This window comes from Lagopus leucura, unplaced genomic scaffold, assembly GCF_019238085.1.
Source record: "Lagopus leucura isolate 7727_CA_CO unplaced genomic scaffold, USGS_WTPT01 Super-Scaffold_100012, whole genome shotgun sequence".
Classification (NCBI taxonomy): Eukaryota; Metazoa; Chordata; class Aves; order Galliformes; family Phasianidae; genus Lagopus; species Lagopus leucura.
Window position 1 is genome coordinate 5234010 of NW_024962267.1, and position 20099 is coordinate 5254108.

Consider the following 20099-nt stretch of genomic DNA (forward strand, 5'->3'; position numbering starts at 1 on the left):
ACAGCAAATACTGTTTGTAACTAACATGCTACACGTAAGTATCACAAGGCAAAACAGACCATTAGGCTAATATTTTGAAACTACAGGTAACTCATGATAATTTATTTTTTATCTGATCCACATTGATAGAAGGTTTTCCTAAGAGAGAGAAGGCACATAAGAACCTTAATCATACCCACTGATATGGGAGCTGGCCTGTCTCCTAGCAAGGGAATGTTGACAGTGGCTAAAAGCTTCTTCATCACAGCCATGTAAGAATCACATTGTTAAAAGCAGGTATTATTATAAACTCCTGCAAATTTATGTAACTGAAAATTCATAGACTTGGGAATAACGGTACTCAGATAATCCACAAAGTCTTTCTTTCTATTATTACATTTCCTAGGTATTTTTAATTTATTCCTCACGGAACGGGAGTCTTGGATACTGCTATAGCATAGGAAGCAGTATGGAAATCTTTTTTTATGTCTCATTAACATTCTCTTGCCTGATGTATAATATTCATTTCACATTTGAAGCATTAGATTGCAAGAGAAGACTAATAGTACTTTTTTTTTTGTTCTACATAGTAATTCAATTTAGAATGATTCAATATATGTTATAATTGAAAACCGCAGCTCATTAATTTCTGAAAACTCTCTGTATTTCAGACTACACCTGTTCCTTTGGCACATCCTGTATTTTGAATTCATCCACTTCTTCCTGAGCAGGCTATGTTGCTATGATACACGTGCTGTCAGAGTTTCTTTCTTCAACTTGCTCATAATCATACTTATTTAGCAAAAATAAGGAACTGCAAAGCCTTCTAATCTTTCTTTAAATAACTCTTAATTCAACTCCACGAATCAAGGTGAAAATATTTGTTACTCTGAAAGAAACTAGAGTTGCGACATTGGCAGGAAACACACACAATTTACAATGGTAAAAATCTGCTGGACCACCTCCTTCCAGGAAAATGGCAAAACGTGCTAATCCCACATGTCCATTGGCACTTCTGGCAGACCTCAGCTAACAGTTATCTAGGTTCATCTGTGCTGTGGGCAGAGCTGCACCGCTGCAGTGGGTCTAGGTCTATGTTCATTTTACATAGTGTAATTAGGCAGACTGAGAAAGGCTGATCATCTTTCAGACGAGCTTCTCATGTTGGCCCCTTGTTTCCTGGCCATTTCCATCTCTAAGGATTGATTTGAAACTTGCAATGAAGGAAACCAGGGTGGAATTACACACTGCAAAGTCCCAAAGTCCAATTATCTGTTTATTGTCACCCATAATATCTAATCTCTGATTAGAGACTCAGAAAAAAAAAACAACAAACAAACATTGTTTTACATTCTGTTGAACAATTTCCAACTGTTCCAATTTTCTCATTCTCCTTTCTCACATATGGTTCATCTTTCCTATTTATTCCCTCTAAGTTTCCTAATTAACATTTTTAAATGCTTCTGTCATGAAAATTCTTGTTGTAAAGGCAGGAAGCATTCCATTTCCCTAGAGGAAGCTATAGCTATTAAAATTTCTTACTTGTGACGAGCACTCAAGAAACCATTGTATCAAATGGCCAAAATCAGAATCTTGAAAGCAAACTTAACATTTTGATTTGAAAACCGAATCATTTTGAATGATTCAAAGTGGGGAGTGCAAATCTCCATCATAAATGTGGATTATTTATCTTCTGGGGAAGAAGCAGGAATCAGTACATGTACAGGTGGTACAACTTCTGTTACAGACAAGGACCTTTGCTTTAGGTTAGCTTATTTTTTTCATTCAGTGAGTCTGTCGTTTTTTGCTACTCAGTTTTCAGGTGATGTCTATTTCCAGCTGTCTCAGGTCCCACTCAGTAAGTCAAAGACCTGACAGTTGGGATATTAAAGGCATATGATCTTTGAACAGAAGCTCTTCTCTTGACGCACAGGGCATGTAAAACATCAAAAACTAAGTCTGGGGTGTAGTTTTATTTCTTCAATTCAGTTACTGACAATGGCAATTACGTATTTATCCAGCATCACCGCTTGCTTCTTACTTAGTCACATTTTTCATCCTAAGTAACAATTTTTTATTTATACTCCCACCCTCAACTAGTACTCAACTGGTGGTACTGCTTGGAAGATTTCTAATGTTGTCTGAATTTTCAGCCAGAGCTGCCTAAGGGAAAGCCCACAGAGTCTCCCAGTGAGCTCCCAGCCCCGTCAGCCTGCTGAGCAGTGAGCCTGCCTTACAACCAGCCTATGATGAAGGTGATTGTTTGTTTCCGAGCACAGGCTGCAGCTCTGTTTGGAGGCTGGATTGAATGGAAAACTGTCACTGAAGACTTTTAGACTCAGTGAAAGATAAAAACATCTGATACTTTTCAAAGATTTTGTTCGTTTGTTTCAAACACATTGTTACTCCAATCATCAGACAATTTCCAGAAATGCCTGAATGCAAACCCAATCCATTGTCACATTAAGTTTAGTAAATGCTCCAAGGCTTTTCCAGCAATGCAAAATCACCAGAAATCTTTAGGCAATATGTCATGTATCCAAGAGCTTAACGCGTAGAGCTCCTCAAGTATTTCACCCCTACATGCCAAACTGGAAATTTGGCTTTCTGATTCTTCACAGTATTCATCCTCCGTTCTCTCAGTTAGGAAGGGGGAAAAACCACTTGCCTTAATCAGCACCATTAATCCAATACTCAAATTGGAAGCCATAAGAGAATGTACTAATTCAGATACATGTATGAATAAAGTTTACTATATGACTTTATGCTTTGTGACACTAGCTCTAATATCCCTTACACAAACTATTTCAACTGCTTTAGCTCTATACAAAGGCAATAATCTCCACTAGAAAGAATATAGCTTAAGGGCATTATAACATGTTCATCACTGTAAGAAACATCATCCTGTGATTATCTTTGAAGTTGTATGGGGGTGAGGAATACTAGTGCTAAGATAACAAAGGACAGAGCAACATCTACTCAATAACAGTCAGATTTTTCAGCTTGATGGTTCTCATGTTGCTTTAACATTAGGACTGTACTAACAGCAAATGCCAGAAAAACACTATTTCTAACTGCTGATGCCATGCACAAAAAAAACGTTAAATATGGAAAAGTTGAACGTTCTCAAAGTTAATGATATAAGGAAGACTTTAGAAGACTGTCAAAAGTTGCTGTCTTTGCTGCTAACTAGTGTGACAGGTTTGAAGCAATAAGAGCAAGTAGTTTTCTGAGCTTAGCAACAAAACTGCTTTCCTTACTTTGTTAAAATTCTGAAGAGAAAAATATTCAGCTAGAGGCTAAAACTAAGCATGAGAAATTTTATCTGAAAATATATCTGCTGCTTGTGAAAGATCAGAAGGAAAGAAGCAAAGGCTTGAACAGATCTACTTTTGCAATATTAACCACAGGATAAAGGATTGCTCTTTTTTCTTTCATAGTCCAGTGCTTCCAAATACTTCATTTAGACACCCTAACTACTTCTCTTTCTGTTGGGACTTAGACATTTCACTCTTTAGCAGTCTTATGGGTTTGGTAACCACTTATGAATAGGCAATTATTAGTGGTGCAGATGTGCCTGCCTGTCATGGGACTACCCAAGTGAATGGGTAATGACAGGTCCTCATCCTTTCCATCTTTGTACAGAAGCCAACTAATACCTATTTGTACTTGTGAGCATGTAAACAGTGAACAGTATAAAATGCTTTCCCCTCCTCCCATCTACATAAAAATCAACCCCATGCTACAAATATTAATCTTAACTGAACAGAGATAGAGGTAAGTAGAGAAAATCCTTGGTAATCTGACTCGCAGTGCTGAGTTATGCAGGGTACAGAGTCTTAGAGGATAAAACAGAAGACATCCTGGATATTAGTTCACAGCAAAAGGTGCTACTCACACCACTTCCCGCTGCCTTGGGGAGTCTCATATTCAACGAGTGACCAGACCTGACCCTGCCTAGTTTATGAGATTAGACACAATCACAGCCCAAGGTGATTATCACCAGCTATAGAATGTCACATTATAAAGTCTAAGTGAGGTAAGAAACCTGTAAATAATAAAATTATCCTTTTATAGGTCTCTTTATTCAATAGTCCAGCCTGTTTCCTGGAGAAGTGATTAGTAATAGAAAATAATTAGGAGATGCCAGATGGGAGGAGGAGTTTTAAAAAAGAAAAAAAAAGAAAAAAAAAAAAGACCCAACACACAGCTATGGAAACAGAATAACAAATGACAGAGCTGCCAGCAAGCAACCCACTGCAGTTCCTCACTGCCCAGGAAGCTTGTGGTGTGAGTGAGAAGTGGTAATCACACTCCTGCTCTAAGAGAGATCTGCCAGTTCATGTCTGGGACCACTAGAAGGACTATGAAGTTGTGAGAACAGAAAAACAAAGAAAACCAGTTTTAAAGAAAAGGCCTTCATTTCCATATATAGGGATGTGGGGCTTCCTCGCTATACATCTCAGCAGTCTTTCTGGGAGCCACAGGTAAACAGCCCCTGGACATGGGAAGCAACAGGCTCCTCCTAGGACTGAAGCCACAATCTCTATCTTGAGTCTGACCTCTTTATTTCCATGCCCATCTCTTCAGATCCATGATAAAACCTCTCTCCACCTGAAGACGGCCCAGACCAAATCCACCTCTCTGACTTATTGTGAGCTGAGGGAGCTTCCTCCTTCCCTCCTTCCCTCCGCTAGCCTATGCCAATGAAAAAGGAAGGAAACGCCTGCCAGCCAACAACAGAGAAGCTATGGTCAGGTAAGAAAGGCAGTAAAAATGTAACCAGATCCAAACTATCAAATGTCAGAAACCCCGGAAAGGACTGCATTTTACTAGCAAGGGCTACACAGATATGCTTCTATCAACACTGAAAGCACAGGAAAAGAAAAGCACCTCATTCATCACTAATGGCTTCATTTTATCAGCAACAACACAAGCAGTATTCTTCAGACTTAATTGCACAGCAATCATACTGCTTTACAGCCTTCTTAACGGTTTTGTTCAGCGTTCATTTTACAAAGGCTTGAGCAGGCACATGAATACACCGAGGGCAATTACCCCCTGTGCTTTTGTGGAGGGCCTGGTTTTGAGCCTGAGGGACTACCCCTAATTTCATATGGCAGTTGGCCCCTTGGTATAATTAAACACTGGACTTTACAAAAACTCCACCTCTGTGTATAGACCTCATGTGCCAGATCACGAAAAAGCTACACTTACTTGACAAAGCAGAAGGCAATGAGGCAACTCTTCTCAGCGAGCAACTAAGTGACAGGCACCTACAAAGCAAGGCTAAACTGGGAGGCTGATATCCACAGCACAGCACTGAGATGGGAGGCATACTGTGCATTTGAAATGCAACCTGACCCAAGCTGGTCTTCACTTCGAAGTTTGTGTGGCCTTAATTGCTTTTAACTTTGCAGTACTAGACCAGCAGTATATAGTCAGGCTATCAACACAGACACGTAGCTTTCACTTCATGGTAATTCTCCACATCACTCTGTGGCCATTACATTAACGTGCTTTAGAAGCACAGGTAGGTGAGGTTCTGGAAGGTTAAATGGAATCAGCTGGGATGCCATTTGCAAAGCACAGGAACTAAGAGGACACAGCTGAGTGCCAACAGGACTAGCAAGGAAAGAAGATGACAGTTTGCCTGGGAAAATCAGTTGAGCCAAGGAGCCGTGTTTAGCACTGGAGTGGAGACACTGGTCCAGCTTGAGACCCTTGAGAAGAGTCTGGCTTGCTAGTATACCTTCTGCAAGCACAGAGCACCAGTGAGAGAGGAACAAGATATTCTGTGACCTGGGGATTCAATTAGCAAACTTTATGCTTCATTTGGAAGCACTGAATCTTAAAACAAGATCAGTTTATATAATCTTTTTAGTGTATCAATTTTACTGCCACACTGAACATGAATAAGGGCGTTACTCTCAGTGACTGTGAGCAGAAAAAGCACCCTGCAGAAAGGAACTTTCTCGTGGTGATGCCTGCATGCTGAACAGCACGTGTGATTAGCTCATCTTTCTCAGGTCTTAATAAACATACAGTTAAGTTGAAAACATATGTGCTTATAAAACATAAAGCTGCCATTTACAGTCTTATTTTGAACTGCATATGCCGTATGTAATGGCAGATATGTAGTACTAGGTCACTGCCACCAGAAATGCCAAGGACCAGAAGGGAAGATGAGAAAGACTGAAGTAACCTCTGTGGAGCATAATGTTGCTGATGTACTGCAGCAGCTACCTAAAAAGCAGACTCATCCTTCGTTCCATTAGGAGCTTTCTTGGTATTGACAAAATTGTCTGTGCTTTGAAGCCTCTGCTGAAAGATGGGCTAAGCCCAGAAGAAATAAATAGAAGTTTTTGCCTTCCACAGAGTTATGTTTTATTTATAAATTACATTAAACTTCCAGAATGATTGTCACAGACACCCGCGCAAGGACTGGGGAAGAACATTTGTGAGAAAAGAGTTGACAATCTCCTCAAGTTAACCCATGGGACTCTTCAGTGCTCGGCCTCGTGTGTCTTTAAGTGTACTTCACAGTAAATGTTTATAAGCTGTACGTGTAACAGCATTACTGCTTTGACACTACCTTTGATCTAGCTACAGCTTGTCTAGGGTGCCAGACCTTACACATCCATCTTTTCTGATAAAATCATTAATTCGATTAAGTGGAACTATTTCAAACAGCTTCCAGCATCAAGATTTCCTCACTCCCAAAGCACCAAAGTCTTCTTCTATGATCACTAAGGCCTTGTCTTCATTCCAGCCCCCACTGCTCCCAGCCTGGGCGTTACGGGTGCCAATACAACAGTTGCCTTCCTCCATTACAGACTTCCCTAAAGGGGATTATGCTTCTGCAACAGAATACTGTATCATTCTCAGCTACATTCTCTGATATTCTTTCTCTGAAAATAAAATGAACCACTGTGGAGAGAGATTTTGAGCAGATTTAACTAACAGATTTGAGCGAGAACAAGAGCAGATAAACAGTAGTGCTCTTAGTGAAATTACCAGTGCTGGCTCAAGATTGGAAAATGAGACTGGTCCTCTGGGAGCAACCATAACGGTGACCCTCCATTTTGGATGTGGAAGCTGGTATGAATCCATTAAAAATGTACACAGATATTGCAATTAACTTTGTGCTCTGGATTATCTTTTGAGGCAGGCTTAAAAGCAGGTTTCCTACTAAAATGACATACATTTACATTTCCAAATCTCCTTGAACAGAGTTGCAGACAATCAGCCTTCATCACTACAGAGCAAAATAAACGGTATCACCTCTCAGACCATAAAAAATAGAACAAAAGGGTGATTTTGTTGTATAATTGCTGCACAAACCTTCTCTCAATTCTTTCCATCTATGGGAATTGGACTGAATGTAGCACAGTTTAGAAGGGGGTTTCATCTGATTTGCTATTACTGCAGCTTCTTGAAGAAACAGCACTTGTCACCAGTGTAAACAAGAATAGATACGATTCAGTTGCTATCCTAACATTAACTTCAGTATTTCATTCAGAAAGACAGGAGAGCTGATAACTGATTATTTTGTTTTCTTATAACAGATGTTAAATTCTGGATAAATCATACACCTTACATTAATATCTCAAAGCATGTCAAAACGAAAAAAATAATTTCACGTTTTGCAGGGCTTTCAAGAAGGATTTTGATGTATGTATCTAGGTATTTATTAATTTCATAGAGCTACCAGTTTTGTAAGGTATTTAACTCAATCAAGTCATCTCTTTCAAGGCCATAATTACCCCTGAGAGAGGAAAATGTTCAGAAATCCATCAGTATTCAAGGCACGAGAGGAACAGTAAATCTTGTGATAGTGGGTATTATTTCCATCCCCACATTCGGCCATCTGACTGAATCCACATGGGAAGCCCCTTTCAAATGAATCCCAAGCCTGTCTCTAAACAGACAAACCACGATGGCTGCACAATTGAGTCCTGAACAATCTGCAGACTGTTTTGGGAACCAGCAATACCCTTATAGCATGGCAGCTAAAATACCCATTCAGGGCACTGGAACACGTCAAGCCCTCTCCCATTTTCAATCTCCACTGCTCCAGTTATCTATTTAATTCTTTCACAGGTTATGAAAATCATAAATCAGTACCCAGTAATTTTATTTTCAAGTTCTACGAAGTAAACAGTAAAAATCCTTCTCATAACCAGGGAGGCAGAGTAGAGTGCATAATATTCTCATGCTTTTTCTATTAAGAGCTGCAGCTTAAATCACTCCATAGTGCGGTCTGTTGCAGGACTCAGTACTTAGGAGTATTGTGTCCTACAGTTCTCATCTACTGACTGTAATTTTTGCCTTTTCAACTTTTATGGTCTTCAAAATGCTTCCCGTTTCCTAAAACTCATTTTTAATGCATTGAATATAACAGGTCACTTAGCATACAATGAGTTCTTCTAATACAGATTAATAGCTGAAAAGAGTGCAGAACAAATGAAGCAGTATTAGTGCATGCCAGGAGGGATCTAACATACATCAGTGGTATTCTCTGCCAAAGCCCCATACCAAATTCATGGCTAGGCAAAGTGCTCTTTAATATTTAATTCTCAAGTTGGAGGTGTGTTCTCTGGCTGCCCAATTTCCTCCACTTGATTTTACGTCAGGAAGTGAAATTACACTCCCACCAGCTGTTCCCCAGCCAGTGCACATGTCTCTTTCCTTTTCTTCTGAAGGATTTATCTTTTGTACATCACTCACATAGGACTGGGAAACAGTCACAAAGCTTCAAGTTGGATCTGAACATCCACTGAATCTGCAAATCTGGGAGCATATTTAGTCTCAGTACTCAAGACCTAGACTTTTTTCTCTGTTTACAGAGGAGAAACAGACAGTGATAATTGAGGGAGAAGCTTCCTGACAACAGTAAAAAGCTGATAAAGGTGCATTAGTTGCCAAATATTGCACTGTGCAGAAATTTTCTTCATCACCATTCCCAAGTCAGTGTTATAGTACACAGCTTTTGCTTTTCAGATGATAAGACAACTTTTTTTTTTTTTAATTATTGTATTTTGGACAATTTTCTTTGCATTCTCTGCTACAATTATCAATGTTGATTCAGTGATACACTCTTGATATTGAATAATTCCTCTTGCCAAAGATAAATAGAAAATACCTGACCTATTCATCAATGTCCTGCAAGAAAGCTTCCTTCTACCATGGCTAAATTATTCAAGTGATTGCTCATAATAAGGCTGGGGGTATGTGATTATAAATTGAAGTTTTCAAGTAAATATCAGTAAGAAGCAGGAGCCCGCACAAAAAGGGTACAGTGACCTTCCAAGCAACTTAGTAGAGGACATACATCAACAAAAAGCTCATAATCTAGAAGGTCTCCTTTCCCCAGCACTCCTGCAGTGCACACACATCCCTTGCATGAGACACTGAGCAAGGCCACTGCTGCGTTTCTCTCCCTCCCCACATCCTACAACTTACAGAGGACAGAGGAAGGATTTGGCAAGCTGTGCCCCAGGGCTCACTGCAAATGCTGAGGTTGCTGCTGGGACCAGGTACCAGTCACATGGCTGAGCATCTCGTTCCCCTTGGAGATTTGCTGGGTGAGGTAACACGCTGGGTGAGGTAACACTTGGCGGTCTCTGCCATTTTCCAGCACGGGTGCTAAGAGGTGGACACAGGCAGCAAAGGTATGACCTCTCTGCCACTCCACAGTAAAAGGAATATGCTGTGCCCTTCCTGTGCAGCCATGAGTAGTGATTCCAACTGGCAATTACTTTAAACTAAACTGGAATCTCCACATTTAGCTGCACTGACATGACTGTGTGCCCCACTGTGTCCATGTCAACGAGGTTCCTAGGCATATACAGTGAAGAGATTCAAAAGCTGGGCTTTAGGCTGGCAACCATTACTGCAATTCAGGCACTTTTCAGACAAAGCAACTTGAGTTGCTTGTAACTTCCAAATAGTGTGGGATGCTGCAATTACACAACTGACCTCTAAAAAAGTTTTTCACCTAAAATTTCAGTATGCGAGAAATGCTTAATAGGGATCGGACTATCGAATGAAAAATATCTGAAACAATATTTATACTTTGCTGATGAGTCTGACATAACACCATGAATTGTACAAAAACCCCAGCATCTTTCAGCAATAGTAATCAAAATCCCTTTTTCATCAGTCTAAAAAATGTTGTGGCAGAACAGTCGTGTTGTCACTTGAAAGCTGCTACATGCAGTAAGAGTCAATTTTACCCAACCAAGCCAAAGTGGTGGCTTCCAGAACTCATACAGAAGATTTTTACCCAGGCTTTGCATTACAACGAACCCTCTATGATAATACAAAGAAATTCTTTTGAAACAGCACGCTGCAAGTCAGTGGCTGTCAGGAGTTGTCACACCCCTACCACCAGTACTTAACAGGCAACAAATCCAATATTAAGTATGGCCAACTAGTATCAATATGCCCATTGGGATTTCTTTCATTAAAACTATCTGCCTGAAGTAAGACAAACTGAGATTCACTCTTGAACCACGTTGGTAGCTTCATCTCTCAGTATATTCAGCACAGGTCTGGGGCTTCAGACTGCTGGAGAAGGATTTGAAGGACCAAAACTACGAGCCTCTCTTTGGACTCCGAACACAACTTAGTTTCATTATGATGCTTGTGCATGTTGGAAATCATTAGTGAGACCCCTTCTTCCCCTCAAGGCAAACTGCGATCACAGACATATTTCTGATTGGAAAAACAAACACATGTTCCAAACTAAGGCTAGTGTTTCTTCAAAGCATTAAAAGCATATTAGATACTCCTAATGTCACTGTGAAGTCAGTGAAGTGAGGGAGCAAATCAGATTATTATACATGCATTCACACATAAACATATGTAAGAATATACTTTAAAGAGACTTTAACATGCTGGCTTTTCAATAAACAAAGTAATTAGCTTAACATGATGGAATCTATATTTTGCTTTCTTTTAAACAGTCTCCATCAAGTGAATAATGTTTCAGGCAGCTGCTTTGTCTGCTTGGTGCCTTCCCACCTCCTTTAATATTTGTTTTCACTGGTTCTAAGATTTCTTTTTTGTTCGTTTTTCTTTTTTGATCCACAATGCAGTCAGTTCTCAGCTGATAATGCAACTCTCTGAAGAGAGCAATCTTTCTTCATAAGTCTGGCTGAGGCAAAAAATAGCACTGTCAGCTTCTGACAGACTGAACTTAGCCGAGTGAAATGTTTTAATTTTTTATCATTTTAATGAACAGACTTATTTATAATGTGGATGACTTTACTGTCATTGTGTGCAGACTGCAGCAGAGATTATGGAGTGCATTTTGTTTGGGAAACACAGTAAGGAGTGTAAGGAATACATTTTTTTGACCAATGGGCAATTGTTTTAGACACTGCAAACAATCTCAAGATGCAATATTCTTAGCCTACTTGAAATAAAGGAATGACTTAATGGTAACATCTGTAATAGTGAAAAAAACCGGAAGAAAGGAACCTTACAATGACAAATAACAAATTTCTGAATCTGAAATTTGCAATATGCACAAGTACACCATTTAAAAAAAACACGGAAACAATGTAAAATATTACCACTAATGCAATACTAGAAATAATTGTGTAGACTAAATATCTACAGGTAATTTTAGTACTTTATAGTGGGATGGGAAGGTTAAATGTATAAAATAAAAGATCTAACAGAAAGAAGAGTGTGGGTTAAAAATTGCTTACCCTCTTTTCTGCTACCTCATCCTCTCCTGTAGAGTCTTTGCCATCATGTGCATCTCTCAGGGTTGGCATATGTTTTTTGTGTGCTGGCTCTCTGTTTAAAGTTGTATATCCTATGTGTTCATAAATTGGATTTATTGTCATCTTGGCAATGTATTCTGCTGCCTTGGTTTCAATATAAAGAGTAATCAATCCATCTGTCACCAGGTCATGGATGGACTCAAAACGTTTCTCCCCAACAAAGTGCTTTCCATCGTAGTAGAGTCTGAAGTTTCTGGTTTGACTTCCAAATCTGCCTCAATGAAATGGGAAAGTATTTTTTTAAAATAACAGTAAGCAAAAACAAAGAAGAGTAATCAAGCCTTTGCAAACAATAAAAAGTACTTTATCACTTAAAGCTGTGACTAAGCTAAGTCCAGTTCAGACGTGACTAAAAAACTCAACTACTGCTTAGGACAGATAGGAAGGAGAGATTAACAACTGCAGATAGATAGCCAAAACAATAACTGTCCCAGAAGAAGCTGTTTATTCTTGTATTCTCTTAGCCTCTTGATTATTCTGTGGAAAAACTGAAAATTACTTCATGTTCTTCATGGCATTTTTTAGTACTTTACTACTGCACCGCTGTAGTCAATTTGCCTGGCTCTAATATGAAGGGTTCTCACAATAAAGTCCTCTATTACAGCTGATCAATATGGAGTTCTGATGCAGTCTCAGACCTCTGCACCTCTGCTTTCTTGCTGGAAGAGGCCATTCAGGGCTCAGCTTGGCTTCAGTGCCAACAATTACAATGAAGCAAAACTGCTGCCAGCAGTGGAGCAGCACAGGACAAAATGGCACAAGGGCAAACATTCTTTATTCCTGGCCAAAGGCCAAGGACTAACTCTTCAAGCTTTATACAAAATGCCTTCTGTGTTATGGTTGTTAAGTCCTGAGCTTCAAGCAAATCTTTGTAACATGCATAACACGTAAGCTATCTGATGCTAGGAATTCTGCAGTCTGGATGCAATCAGACTTTGATGCAGTCTTTAGGCAACCACAAGTAGGAACACTGATTACCTGAATATCAGCACCTTTCAAAATCTATACTTTGAACCTGCAACAATTTGCTGCCTGAAAGTAATCTCACCTTGTAAAACACACCCGTGTTTGCACTTGGAAACAACCAATGCACTTCGTTCAGAGAAGACAGAGGCAAGGAACTTCTTTCATAGTTCACTTAAGTGTTGTTGGTCAGACAGCAGGAAGGGTGCTGCTCGGGGCACTGGGCCTCTTTGTGAGGTCAGATAAGCCAAATGCATATTAGAAACTAAATTTGGAAGAATGAATTGCTTTCATTTCACAATCAAAAGTTTCATAAAAGATGTTAAGGAAAAATACTGGTGCTTTGCTGAACTGATTTCTTTCCAAAGGGGCCTTGGCCAACAACAGAAAGCATATTAGACCTTGCCTCGGGTGAAATACACATGCAATCTTTCTGCAAGTATGGGCAAAATCATTTGTTCTTTGATGTGTAATTTTTCCTCTTGTTTTCTGAATCAAAACGCCAAACTTGACAGTGACTGTAATTTCAGGAGCTACTACATTTGAAGTACACTTAATTGTGAAGCAACGCATTCCTGGGGAGCTCTCAGGAATCCACATCTGGCTCACTAATAATAGAAGACATGTTGTGTAGAAACTACATGGCATTTTACTGGAAATTAATTGGAACATATATTCACATTTTTATGCCACACAAACAAAATGTTCACCGTATCACACTGAAAAGCAAGACGTTACAAAGCAACAGGAAAAAATGCATTTTTACCCAGCAATAATTTGATCACAAACACAATTTAGAGTGAAAACAGGACATTGAGAAAGCAGAAAGACATGTCCCAGGTTAGAGCAGAAGGGGTAGGAATATGTTCAGGCTCACTCTTCAAAGCATCTTCCTTCCAGGCACATGCTAGACAACATTTTTGAGAAGACTGGGCATAAATCAGTTTTAATTGGACTGCTAATTCACTAATGAATTCCTTCTTCCTCCCACACATTATTTTTATTGGTTATACCCAGTAGCTAGATGTGAACCTTCACTGCCTCCTGCTCAAGTCAGCAGGAACGATGCACATGGAGCACAGACAGCGTTAGAATTTAGCAAAAACAGTAAGTTTGAAGACAAAGAATAATGGGCCTAAACGATAATATCCAATAGAATGATTTTTATTAAGAGACACATCAGGTGAATTGCTGTTCTCATCAGTAACATATGCTCTGGCAGTACTTACAGCAGAGCTTTAAAGAAGCAGAAGGTCACTTGTGGCTCTTAGCTTTCTAGGAGAGAAAGTATTATGCTAATCTTATCAAGAAAAGATAAGGCACAGAAAATCTTCTCAGGGCTGATTACTACCCACGGTCTCAGCTTTAATAACATCCTTCAGTCTAAAACAAAGTTCTGAAGATAGCCAAATGCAGAGAACGATCACAAGTTTTTCAAAGATTTATGCTCTTCCCATTGGGGTCAGCAGGTGCATAGCTGTACCCCAGCTGTTTTACTGAACAGCCCTTATGCTGTACATCTGTTCACACTGCTGCCCATAAAGCATGAAAGATACCACAAGGAATAGGATTCCCTAAAGGGCATCGTCTTTATCCCACTACTGACCCACATTTCAACACACAAGTACACAGTTTTAGTTCTTTAACAACACTCAAACTCATCTTTTAAACCTCGCAAACAGGCTGAAACCTCTTCCCATATGGATCTGGAGAGCAGAACATCCATCTCTTTCTGTATGCATGGCCTCCTAAAGGTGCACTCAACCTCCTCAGTTCAAAATACCTTAAGATAATTTAACAATTAGCTCTGAAGGAAAGGTATTTAGACAAACAAGTTACTCTGTGTCAGTGCCATAATTGCTTGGAAAAGGTGTTTCAGGGGGTGAAAATTGAATGGTTTGCCTTTATCTGCTTTTCTATTTGTTCTGCATTGAACTGTTTTCTCTCTGTTCATTTCTTATTGGAAACACTATGGGGAAATGTATTGTTTTTTAAACTGAATAGCATTAACAACAAGGAAGAAAAAATCCACACAAATCAATGCACCAAGAATCTCTTACAAAGACTGTACCATCAATACAATGTCTGATAACTCTACAATTTACCTTTCTCAAACTCATTTAAATTTCTCACCACACAACGATACTATTTTGATGAAATTACAATATAAACGCAAATGTAGACACCCATTTGCAAATGATCAATCCAAATTTAATCTTCAGTCTTATTTAATGTTATGGTTTAATTTTTTCCATTAGCAAGAATATTTCCTTATGTTTACCTTCTATAACATTATTGCAGCCTACTTTATACATCACCGTGGAAACTAAGTAGAGCCAAGATTTGATATTTCAACTTCCTGATGGTCTTTTCCTAAAGGCAAGCATTAGCACCAGCTGTTTTTTGTTTTAGAAATAGAAAACAGGACACAAATAACGTACGTTCTCCTTGGATTAAACAAGGGAACATTAGATGTTTTTCCAAGAAAAAGAAATAGACCTCTTACACGTCAAACAGTCCCATTGTATCTATTGTGCATTTGTTTGCAAGCAGCAGGACTACAGATAAAAGACTTTTCTTATTCCAAGTTGTCTGAAAAGCAATCACTCTGTCTAGTCCCCTTGGTTTCCAGTGGAGCAGAGTGGATACAACGTGGGAAAATGGATTAAACGGTAGAGTAAATGTGGCTAGTAATAAAGGACTGAAGAGCTGAATTAGGTATCATAGCATGAGAAAGGCGGGCTTCAGACTCCACCAACCACTCTGTAAGCAGCATTCATTGATCAAACAAAAGGAAGAAGTGAAGGACTGAGAGCCCATCTGTGCTCTCTTACCATTTAAGATGATGGATTTTACAGTCCAAACACAGAACAGTACAGTAGCTATTCGCTTCTTTCACAGGCTATTTTATGATGACAAGAGTATCTAGCCTCTACCTAAAGACAAAAGCGCTGTTTAAACACTTAGCTGCCACCATACCATAACCTTAGCATCCCACAGTGATTCCAATATCCTCATTAGTTGTGACATTGTCATCTTCGTATTTGGAGCTGGGAAATCTTAAGTTCCGTGCATGTGACAGAAGGTCACTTGAACTTATTCTTCCTTGGAGAAAAGTGCCTTTAATGCACTTTGTGGCCAGAAGGTAGAAGTCTTGCAAAAAATTACATGTGATAATTTCAGCTCTAACTTCTGAGAACTCTCATTCAATACTTAAGAGTCTTGATAACTCCAAAAAAAGCTACAGAAATGTAAGCAATGTTGAATGTCTCCTGATCACGCTGAGTTCATGTGAAGGAAAACAAATTATTCCACAGATCCTTTTTTGGCCAATTCCCTCGTCAGAAAAACACAGATCTTGCATGCTGCCAAAACTTACACAGTTAATCCAGAAGGTCTCTTACTCCTGAGAGTCATAAAAACTTTTGTTTTTATTTATGTTTTATTATTTATTGGCAATATTTCTGAGGATGGCCAGGGAACTGTGGAATGTACCTCTTCCCAGGGTATCAGAGGAGGAACGTTATCAGCTCCAAAACCCAAAAAACAGCAGTAATTCTCAAAAACATAAATGCATAAAAGAAATCAAATGCATTAGGAGCTGAAAGTAAAGGTGCTTTTAATAAAAGAGGAGACAAAAAATCCCTACTGTCCAATGAGTCTAGGAAAAGTGGCAGATACAGACTTCTGAGACAATTTTCCTGTGCCATCTGGAAGGGCAGTACTTGCTGGCTGACTACTATAGCTTGATTATCATTAATTAGTTGTAAAGTTATCCCTGAAATCTCATCAGACCCATAGGTTGGATGAACATATGAAAATTTAGATTAACATGGAAAAAAATGTGGCATCCATCAGAAGAGAAAACAAATCCCAGAGCTGGAAACGAAATGTGGCTACTCTATGCCAATGCAGACAAAACCTTCAACTCACTTAGAATCAGATAAAATAATTCTAAGCTAGTGCTGTGTCCTTGATGACAGCCTTTCAACAGTCCCTATCAAATGAGGCTGAAGATTATTTCACTGTTTTGTTCCCTAGACTTCCTTGCCCAAAAAGGAAACAGCAGAGTGCAAGTAGCATGGCAAGGAGGACCAGAGCAATGACAATGTTCTTTGGATCCTGAGCTGCGCCACAGACAGCACAAGTGAGAGACAACTGCTCTAGGGTATCAGCAGGAGATAACAGCTGATGAAAACAGTGAACTATGAAACTGCTATCAGCCCCAGGTACTGTAATAATGTGTTTCATAAATAAATCCAAGGAAATTAAAGGGAAAATTTTTCTTTTATCTCAACATCTTATTTTTAATAGCTCTAACAGCTGATTCCCACCATCTCAAATCCTGATCAAAGACCAGCTGATCTATCGATAACCACGTATGCTATTAATGTGCAGTAAGATCACTCAACACGTAGAACCACTCTCAATGTTCCTGATCAGCGATAGATTGCTTGAAAATAACTTTGAGTTCTGACATGAAACTGCCGTACAGAAGTATTACCTCTTCTTAGTCCTGCAGTTGCATGCTCTATTCTGTTTAAACTTGATAGGACATCTCTGGGATTGCTCTGATGATTCAATCAGAATCAATACCAATGTTTGGGTAATATTTTACAGCTTTCTCTATCTGGTAAGACCTCGGTGCTTATTGGGAAAAGAATCACCATGGTTAGTGGTTAAGACACATTTGAAATCTATATACACATGGGAAAGGAGCAAAGGCCTGCTGTTTTCCCTTGAAATGAAAGCAGTACTTTAAAAACCTATGCTGATATGCCTGGAAAAAACACCTTTTGGAATTGCTACTAGCAGGAACGTTAGTAATTTCCACAGTTTCACGTTAAGCAGATACAGTTATCTTCTTTTACAAAACAGAAACAACAACAAACCCCCCCCCCACCTCCCTCTGAGTGTTAACATTACAGTGCAACTCCATGGTTCCTATATTCCTTTAAAGCAGAACCGTGTTTTAATTCTTCTAAGCTTAAGTACCAACTCTTCCCAGCGTCTGCTCTGCAAATTTCTAAACGTGTACAAATTTTACTTGGCCTGTGCATAACATTCTCATTTTAGGTCATATCAGATGGTCTTTGTCTGACAAATTTAGAAGTAGAACATCAGGTCTGTAATGGAAATTCCACTGTAATCATTAGAACAGTGAACTGCCATAGCATAATGTTCAAACATGTTCATTTTTGTGTCATTTATGGACTTTCTTCCTGAGAAGCTCATAACCACCTCAATTCAAATGCTTCTACAGATATTCTCATTCTAATAGTAAATTGCTCTTAACTGATCTAAGACAACATGTGTATTTGAATTCACTGTATCACAAAAACACAAGAGGAAAACAAGGTGAAAACAAAAGGAATGTCCTTTATCATTAAATAGCTTTGCAAGTGCAATTAACTTCTTGATTCTTATGCCATTCTGTCCCTCTCCGCTATCTGCTAGCATGGCTGACTATGGAGAGGGGAGTAGAGAAACACTGTTCTGTTGTTCTGTATTGTTTTTTTTCTTTACGTATACTTTACAGGATATTATCAAATATCTCAGAGTTTATGTTCAAAACAAAATAGGATTATTTTAAAAAGTTTTCTTTAGATTAAAAATAACTGCAGTAAGATTTCTGTTCCAGAGATTTGGTCAAATCTTATTTGCCTAAAACTACTGTTAATCCCAACCTTCCAAGTAGGTTTACTCAACATAATGAAAGCTATTACATTATTTGCTGCTTACTTAAAAGCTGCTTTCTCAATGTACTGTATGGAAAATAAAAGACGTGCAAGTCTAAAATAGCATTTTTCTCCATCTACAGATTTGAGTGCTCACTATCCCTGTACTCACATGAAGAAAGAGGGTGGTTACCTGAACTGCAGTGACAGTGGGCCACCAATATCACAGAGCAGGACTCCCATGTGCAATATGTGCTGTTGGACATGCCCAGCCTGCAGCGCGTGTGTACAACTGGCACACCAGTGTGCAACAGAGATTTGGGCACAGCCAGAGACCTGTTCTGTGATTTGTCAGGTCACAAGAGCACACAGAGGGAACTGATGGCATGCTGTGATTTGTGACATGACATCTGCATGTAGAACACTTTGTACTAAGAAATATTTTCAGATAAAGTTTAATTTTAATGCATTAGACTAAAATCCATAAACTACACAGGGGAACAGTGTTGTGTTGCTAATGACAAAAATAACTGCTCAATGTGGACAACTCCCCATAATGTCTCATGGCCATGACTACATAAATAAATGATCGAAGAATAGTTTAATTACTATATTGCTACATTTTGCCATCTCTAAGTTTTTAATTGCCTTAGGTTGATGCCCAATCTGTCATTAAAGTGTTTTGTGAATTAACAGAGGGAGAAATTAGGTGACAAAAAACTTCATAAAATAATATGTGCAGTAATCTTTTTATTTTAATGGGACAGAGTAACTTATTTCTAGAATACAATTTCCTCCTTGGCACAAGTGCAGCAGCAGGTAGGCCAGCTTTCCATTTATTCCTGAACAAAAGCTACAATAAAAATTAGCTTGATTCTCTTCCTAGCATCTATGAAATCAGGCCAAACCATACTAAACTCAGCAAAGTTACATCAAAGTATGTGAGAGGGAGAAGGAAAAGTGGGCCAGATAACAGTTATTCCTGTCGGTTCTTTCAGTGTTTGAATAATTCATAAATGTTTTGATAAAAACAATTATGAGATTAAACAGCAATGTGAGGCTATTGTGTGTTACTTTGAAAACATATTTAATAAAGCACCCACAGTATCTACAGCTGAAGGACTTTTTATGCTTACTAATGAGGCACAGGAAAAGAAATTTTTCTCTAAACACAAAGATATCTAAGTATGTATTTCAACAGCACACAGAAGAAAGGCCAACCAAAGGACTAACTTGAAGATAGTTTTCTAACTGTCACTTTCTAAGGGCATTAGAGCAAGAAGGCACTCCAGCAGAGTCTGTCAATGACTGAAAGGCATGCATCTCTGAAAGGGAAGGAAAAGGGAGGAAGAACAGAGCAATGTATGCTCCATATATTCACCTGATTATGCTATACTTGGATTTTTTATTGCTTCAACTCCGATAGACCTCAGAAGCTTCAGGCCAGGCAGACATTAAGAACAGCACAATAGATTCTTACTCGAGAGTTCTAACGGAGGTGTCCTGAGAGCTGGGGTACAACTTTGCAATTCTTTGTCTAAGCCATTTTTAAGAGATGTGAGGCTGATGTACTGAACAGGCATGTGAGACAATGTAGGAAGGAAGGCACTGCCTCTAATGAAGAAGCGAGGCATGGAGAACGTAAAAACCTTGAGCTGAGTCACAGGCAAAACCAAGAAAC

General features: G+C 39.0%; 1 protein-coding gene across 2 annotated transcripts in view; it reads right to left on the reverse strand.

Annotated features, from left to right (window-relative positions):
- The window catches only part of CHN1 (chimerin 1), an 81051-nt gene that overhangs the window by 29572 nt on the left and 31380 nt on the right, over positions 1-20099 (reverse strand). For both annotated transcript variants that reach the window (XM_042874512.1, XM_042874513.1), the window contains one exon: positions 11700-11988. In XM_042874512.1, the coding sequence (XP_042730446.1) occupies positions 11700-11988 (289 nt within the window). The remainder of the gene's footprint in view (positions 1-11699; positions 11989-20099) is intronic.